The 7,994-nt window shown below is 34.4% G+C and overlaps 1 protein-coding gene across 1 annotated transcript; it reads right to left on the bottom strand.

Moving 5' to 3' along the window:
- Nucleotides 1–3,478: 3,478 nt before the first annotated feature.
- Nucleotides 3,479–5,598, bottom strand: LOC131076873 (UDP-glycosyltransferase 85A8). Its single transcript, XM_058014217.2, has 2 exons — nucleotides 4,874–5,598; nucleotides 3,479–4,793 (listed from the first exon to the last, which is right to left on the bottom strand). Exons 1-2 carry the CDS (start codon nucleotides 5,346–5,348, stop codon nucleotides 3,847–3,849), a joined length of 1,422 nt encoding a protein of 473 aa, XP_057870200.1. The 5' UTR covers nucleotides 5,349–5,598; the 3' UTR covers nucleotides 3,479–3,846.
- Nucleotides 5,599–7,994: the final 2,396 nt, after the last annotated feature.

Genomic DNA, 7,994 nt, shown 5'->3' with positions numbered 1-7,994 from the left:
CTTAGAAAATGAAATGACTTGCATGCAAAAAATAAATAAATAGAAGTTTCTTTTAAATCTAGATTTTAAAACATAATGTTTTAAATTAGAAGTTTTCTTAAATGTAGATTTAAATTTTTTTATTTTTTTTGCATTTAATAAATAATAATAATGAGTTGCTTTTTAATTTAGATTTGTTTCTTTTAAATCTAGATTTATTTATTTTTTCATATTTAATAAATAATAATAATAATAGAAAGTTTCTTTTTAATTTAGATTTTAGTCTTTAATTTTTAATTTTTAAATTTCTCATCATTATAATTACACTGGAAAAAAAATGTCTGGGTTGTAGTGTTATGCCTCTCGATGTAAAAATTAAAATTAAAATTAAATAAATTCACTTCTTTAAAAAATTTAAAATTAAAAACGTTCTACAATCCAAATTCATAACTAACAACTAGTTGTGATTTTGAAAAGTCAAATGCAAAAGGTTGTCACTTATGGAAGGTGATAGTGTGCCAAACAAAATCACAACTCACAAGTAGTTGTGAGTTTTGCACGTGAAAAGCTATGCAATCCAAATTCACAACTCACAATTAGTTGTGATTTTCAAAAGTCAGATGTAAGAAGGTCATGAGTTATGGAATTTGGATGTCAAAAGGGTTGTGAATGGATAAAAGTGAATGCAAGTAAGTGTGAATAGTGAAAAATGAATGCAAAAGTAGTTATGTATTGTGAAATCAAAATCCACAACTCATAACTAGTTATGAATTATGAATTCCAATGCAAAACATATATGAGTCATGAAAAGTGAATGCAAAATGATAAAAAATAAAAACACAAATTATAGATGGTGAAAAGTGAATGTAATGAATTGTGAAAAGTTATGACAACTACAGGAACCTAATTATTTAAAAGAATATTAATTGTTGTGGAGTTCATTTTTCTCAATTTCTACCGGTATACTCTCTGTGTTGCAAAGGCTTTATAATGTTTTGGCAAATGTTATTGGTAGGCGTAAAGCCAATTCTACAACCTTTGTCACCATGTCGGTACCAAAAAGAAGAGTGCTGGAATAATACAATGGACTCCATTAAAATATACAAGAGAAAGGAATATTTGTGAAATGTTATAGCTGCAACTGCTCCCAGTCAATGTACATGTAAAATGGGATAGCAAGTCTCAAATGTTTTGTGAGCACAAAAGACCCTATGATAGAGCCACCATTGATAATAGCAAGTATAGGTGAAAACAAGGAAAATGAACTCTTTAACCAAAATCCTCCAAACAAATGTTGTTTCAATGCAATAAGTGAGGACTTCGAGTAAGGTAATGCATGTCTTCTTGACAATCACCATCCATGGCTTGTGGTAGTAAAGTAAAACATTTGATTACTTCTAGTTGCTTTTGGTACCTCTAAGTATCCCTTAGAAGATCACCATGCTCTTAGTTGTCACTATTTTGTACTTTAGCAATATTAAAGGGCGCCTATACCATCATGTGCACTCCAATATTTTACTCGAACCATTACATAGTTGTGAGCTCTATTCCAAATAACTTGTGATTGCAACTTTCCAAAATTAATTGTATCTAGCTTTGTCATTCTTTACCAGCCTAGATTAAATAATGACAACATCGACTTAGAACAAGTTCTACAACTTATCTCTCTATGAACCTTACCAAGAACTCTCTATAGGTGAATAGCATACCAAATTTCCAACATAATGGATAGTATGGATAGGCATGGGTGATATGCAATAGAGAGTAGACATGGATGAGAAGTAAGATCAGTAGAAATGGCATAATATATAAGAGTGGTGGATATAGTAGGTGGAGTAGTAGTAGATGAAATAGGAAATGAGGTGTAATACATCATGTAGGTTTGTTGGTGTGAACAAGGGTATTTCCTATTCGATTTTTCTTTTATAGTGTGAACAAGGTGTATTATCTAACTAGTTCTTAGTTGGGTCCTTTCTATGAACATGTTCATAGGTTAGAATTTACTTAATGAGTTAGGAATATTTCTAGAAGTCTCTTGTAGACATGTGATCTTATCCCCTAGTTGTCACATAGCATAAGATTGAAACACTAGGCATCATCCTAGTTAGTCATATCTGTCAACCTTGTCTATATAAACAAGGTCTCATATGTACATTTGTTCACTACCTATTGCATATGCATATCATTATTTATATTTGGTCTAATATACATATTAGCTATTTGTGTAGGACTTCCAACATTTGCCAATCTAGAGAGCTCATTTGCAAATTCTTGTTGTGTGAAGACTATCATGATTATAATCCTCCACATTATTCTCAACATTTGCTTCAAAATAGATTTTAAGTTCACTAGATTGGAAAACCATGGTAGGTTTTAGATGAGCAGTCCTTCTCAATGGAAGATTAGGATTTTGAATATCTAGTTGGATAAATAAAGTAGTAGGTTTTATAAAGCTCTAAAGGTCACTTTTAAATATAAAAAATGATAATGTGATTAGGAATGGAAGATTTAAAATCTTAAACACAATGAAGGTACAACACTAACGTCAAACTATACATGATGTAGAATAAAACAAGTTCACCAAATAATGCAAAGAAAAATAGCATTTCCTTATACTTCACTTATTTTCGGACACTATCAAACCATGGGGTTTATGGGGGTGAACAATGACAATCAAGTGAATAAAGGTGGTAGATAGGGTAAATGGTAGAATAAGGAGAGGAAGTAGATGCATTAAGTGAAGAAGTGGATGTCACAATCTTAGCGGTAACTTGAAATCTTTGATCTATGTGTCTAATTGATAAACTCATGGTATATCATATTAGCAAGTTGTGTGGGATTCCCAATAATTGCCAAACTAGAGAGCTCATTTGCAAATTCTTTTTGTGCGATGAGTATCATGATCATAATCCTTCATATTATTCTTAACATTAGTATCAAAACAAATTTCGAGTTTATTCGATTGCACAACCATGGTAGGTTTTAGAGCAATCCTTCTCAATGGAAGATTAGGACTTTGAGTAGCTAGTCACATAAATAAAGTAGTGTACAAATAAAATACTAAAGGTCACTTTTGGATATTAAAAATGATAAGGTGATAAAAAATGAAAGATCTAAAATCTTAAACACAATGAAGGTACAACACTAAGATCAAACCATAGGAGGTCTTGGATCAAACAAATTCACAAAAATAATGTAAAGAAATTTAGCCTTATGCTATGCTTCACTAAAAGTAATCAAATGAAATGCATACAACTCAACATAAGTGAACCTACGTAATTAATATTGAAAGATGAAATTAGATGGTTGAAAAGTACAAATATCACTTTAATAAAGTATATACAATGGATTAAAGGATCTAACTTTAGAAATAATATAGATTAGCATCACCTAGATGCAATGAGTGCAAAGTGTACCATTCAATTTCATGAGAGATGGATTTTTGTGAACCACTATTCATGAAACATGGGTCAACAAGTTTGACTAAAAAGCTACATAGTTGAAACCAAATAACAATATCATTATTTGACTTACCATTGAGTAAATGGTAGTTATGAAATAACTCAATGCTTCACCTTGTGAGCATCACCTAGATACAATGAATGCTAAATGTACCATTCAATATCATGAAAAATAAATTCTTGACAACCACTATTCATAAAACATGGATCAATATGACCTGGTGTGCACAAAACTCCTATTAATTAATGCATGAATAGTAGTTATGATATAATGCTGATTCTAATGGAGGAAAAACGACTCTGCAACTCGTTGAAGTCCTGAAATTCTGAAAATAAATTTAATAGTCTCTCATAACCTTAAGCATAGACGGCATGGCTTGACAATTACGAACTCCGAGGTAAGTATTCAATGTGGAAAGGATTTGGCAATTTGAGCAATCTCTTGGATAAACTTGTTTAAGTTGAGGAAAGAAGATCCACCCGGACTAACTGCTTTAACAGCTGCCTCCTTCAATTTCAACACCCGTTGTCTCGCCTCTTCACATTCCATAATCCTCCTCACTCCATTCTCCACCTCTTCTCTCGTAACAAACTTGCTTTCATCGACATCAACGCCCTCAAAGTCCATTCCAATCTTCCACACATCCTTCACAAATCTGCAATTGAGAAACTGATCCAGAAAATATGGCCATCCCAGCATAGGAATTCCGAAGCTGATGCTCTCCATCACAGAGTTCCATCCGCTGTGGGTAAGAAATGCCCCAACAGAAGGATGGGACAACACCTTCAGCTGCGGTGCCCATCTCACAACCAACCCTCTATCTCTGATCCGTTCTAAAAACCCTTGGGGCAAATCACCAGGCTCCCCTTGTGCAATATCCATTCTCAAAACCCACAGAAAAGGCTTCTGGCTGTTTTCTAACCCTAGCGCGATCTCTTCGAGCTGTTGCTTCGATTTGACGGCGATGCTGCCAAAGGAAACGTAAATCACAGAACCCATCTGCTGGGCATCCAGCCATCGAAGACAGCTATCATCCTCCGCGAACATACTTGTAGACCGGAGGACATCTCTTTGAGCCAGAAAATTGGGAAGAAACAGAGGACCCACTGCCACAGAAGGACAGCCGTTTATAGACAGTGCTGCTACTGCTTCCCTTCCTTCCAACTCCTCCATCGTGTTCACGAGCACATATTCTCCTTTGTTTTGCACTTGGCTTTCATACAAAAATATTTTGACTAAAGCATCTGAGGCACTCTCGGCGCGGTAGAAGGAGACGAGATCGGTTGGCAAGAGAGGTGGGAGATTCCCCGGCAAACAGGTGATCAAATTCTCGGGCCTCTTCGCTTCTCCCACTGAAATCACACACCATAAAGTATTTATAACAAAACAATTTTCTACCCCGACATGTAATTAGAAAACTAGGAATACTTACATTTCACAGGAATGTGTCCCTGTGAGAGAAGTAATTCGGCTTTAAACTGAGAAATAGACAAGGCCGCGCACATCGTCCAGAGTACAACTCTGGGCACTCGGAGATTTAGGGCGAGCTGGTAAGTACAAGACATAAAGCCTTCACCAATAATACATGTGATGGGAGGAACATCTCCCGAAAGAGTGGCAACAAGATGGTGCTCCAGAACAGGGGCTAAATTTTCCAGTGCGCTCAAATAATCAACAAGATCAGTAAGACGACCATGCTCTGCTGGTAAGCCGTCCGGGATGCTCAGGAATCGAAACCCTAGAGGCGCTTGTTCATCAGCATCTAGCATGCGGCGCTGACACCACTCTGTGTTAACGAAGGTAATGTAAAAACCCTTTTCGGAGAGCAGGTGGGCCAATTGCATTAGAGGATTGATGCTCCCCTGTACAGGGAATGGCACCATGACTGCGTGCAGAGACTTGGCCATATCTTGTGGTGAATGGGGATGATGAGAGGATACCTTCTCATATCGCAAATCATCCCCAGCGGTTGTATAGCTGCGGCTGTTTTGACTAAAATTGCCATTTACATTATTTTATTAGAGCATCAAAATCGAAACTTGTATAATTGCTTACACGTTGCTTTATTCCTCGAGATGCCATCTAATCCTAGATTTTACACTCTCTTTAGATTGCGACCGCAATCTTATCTCAGAAACTGGAAACTAGTATTCTGATCGGTCTGCATCTTGAAATCTGATTTTAAAACTAGTTTCAAATTAGTAATTGTTAAATTTAATTTTGCCGATAGGCAATCTACAATGGGATATATGGATCTATGTTGTCCGTAAACAAAAACTCTTCTTAAAATAAATTTGACGGCCTCTGTCAAATTGCATCAGAGTTTTCTTTGTTGAAGGTTCTGGATTGAAGAATATCACAGAATCTCAAACACCATTTTGGTACATATTGCTTTTCATTTTCTGTATAATATGACACAAAAGCATCTATTTTGATGAGATCCAAGTGAGTCTATGTTATCTTTCTGTACAGTAAATGGGAATAGAGTATAGTTTGATAGAACAAATATGTAGATTAAGATATTTATAGAAGACTATTCCTACAAATTTTTTTGTTAGTGATCTTTTCAATAGATTATTGCCATCCTTTGCTTTCTTTTCTTTGCACTCTGATGGGCTGCAAAATTTTAATGTATGATTGGGCAAAAATTTAAAGTATGATTGGATTGATGTGTAGGCAAAAGAAAAATGGAAAGGGAGGAGGAGCGTGCAAATGAAGCTGAAACAGGCACGAGCAGCTCTAAAGAAAGTTGTGAGCTTTTAATGATTTTAGCTTTGTTTTTCTACGAAGCTCAAATGTCCTTTGATTTCATACACCATACCCATTTATTTATTTTTTACTTGGTTCTTTTATTTATTGTTACGTCATTTCCGCCATTTTTAAGAACTCCATAAATCCACTTTTTACTTTTTATTGTCATTTTAAAATGTTTCTTTGTATGTTTTGGCAAGTATAAGATTTGGAGTGGCACCCATGATCCATATGAGATTGTATGGCAGTAAGGTGTATTTACAAGACAAGAAACTGAGAAGTCAAGACCCTTCTCTTTCAGCTTCTCTCACTGCAATTGAACCTCGTTTTACGTAGAATGTGGTGTATTCAAGAATGAAACAAAAGACAACATTAATTTGTGAATCTCCAACATCAAAGTTAGTGTCAATTCTCAAAGAAATAAATTATAATTAATGAGTTGATTTATTTAAAATATTATAATTTTTTAATTGATTTTTACTTTTTTTTTAAATATCTGTACTATTCTCTAATAAGTAATTCTCTATCATAATATTTCAATGTTAAATTGATTAAAAAATAAATTTTAAAAATCTTTATTATTTATTAAAAACGGAGTTTTTAAATTACAATAGATAAATGGGAAATAGATAAATTCCAAGAGCATTAGTTGTTTTAGTAACGTATACAACAAATAATGGTCTAGGTCATAGGTAGAGTGAAAAGGATAGGCTCTCTAATTTTTGTAAATAAGATGTGTAATCTCTTCTGTAAGCCCTGTGTTGTTAATGGAAAACATATTTCAGGAAAAGATGAAATATGAATTGAAAGCACAAAATTTTAAAATGATTAATTAAGAATTATATATAGTGAAATCAGTTTTAAAGTTTTATAAGTTTTTTGTTAAATTTATTGTAATGTGAGCTAGCTGGTGATTAGACATATTGGTGTATGCATTTATGCATCTATTGAATTCAAAAGAAACAATGAATCTTAAATTTTTAAAATTAAAAATTTGATATCTATGGACGATTTTTACCTAATTTTTTTAAAATATAAGTATACTAGTGGTATCTGACAGATATCTAAGATATCAAAAGAGAGCTGATAAGACAGTTTTTTCAATTCTATTAATAGTTAAATTAAAAACAAAATATATTTAGCCGATAGGTTATATATAGCGCCTGGAAAATGACATAGCTGGTTGAAACATTGAAACAGCAGTTGCAGACGGATTTGTTTTGGTTCTGTCTCATTTTCTTCGCCATTATAGGTTTTTGTAAATTTGTCCTGAATCTCTATCGATTTTTTCTCATCGTGGTTTCAAGCTGGGAACATGCCAATAAAAATTCTCTTGCATCTTCCTGATCTCATTGCGGTTTATAGCAGACATGGATGTCCTGATGAGCCATTGGTTTTGTTTCACCAAATCGGCGAACAGGTGTCCAACCTGATCACTTAACCTTTGCCAGTATACCCCCAGCTTGCCACAAATTAAGAGCTCTGGACGAGGGTATGAACATCCATGAAAGCATAATGAAAAGGGTGTTTTCTGTCAGACGTTGTGGTTGTAAATGCCCTGGTACATATGTATGCAAAATCTGGAAGCATTGGCAAGGCACGTGAATTGTTTGACAAAATGCCTCAGAAAAATGTGATCTCATGGGCTCTGGAAAAATTTTCACACAGGTTACCAGAGCTCCTTGTGTTGGCAAAAGTCTATGCAGATATATAAATGCATCTGTCATGTCTTGGGCTTGGCAATCCGTTGGGTGACAGAGAGCTAGATCATCAAATAGCCAGGATGTTCATGATGGCTCCTA

This window comes from Cryptomeria japonica, chromosome 10, assembly GCF_030272615.1.
Source record: "Cryptomeria japonica chromosome 10, Sugi_1.0, whole genome shotgun sequence".
Classification (NCBI taxonomy): Eukaryota; Viridiplantae; Streptophyta; class Pinopsida; order Cupressales; family Cupressaceae; genus Cryptomeria; species Cryptomeria japonica.
Note: the sequence above shows the minus strand (reverse complement) of the source record. Positions and strands in the feature narration are given on the sequence as shown.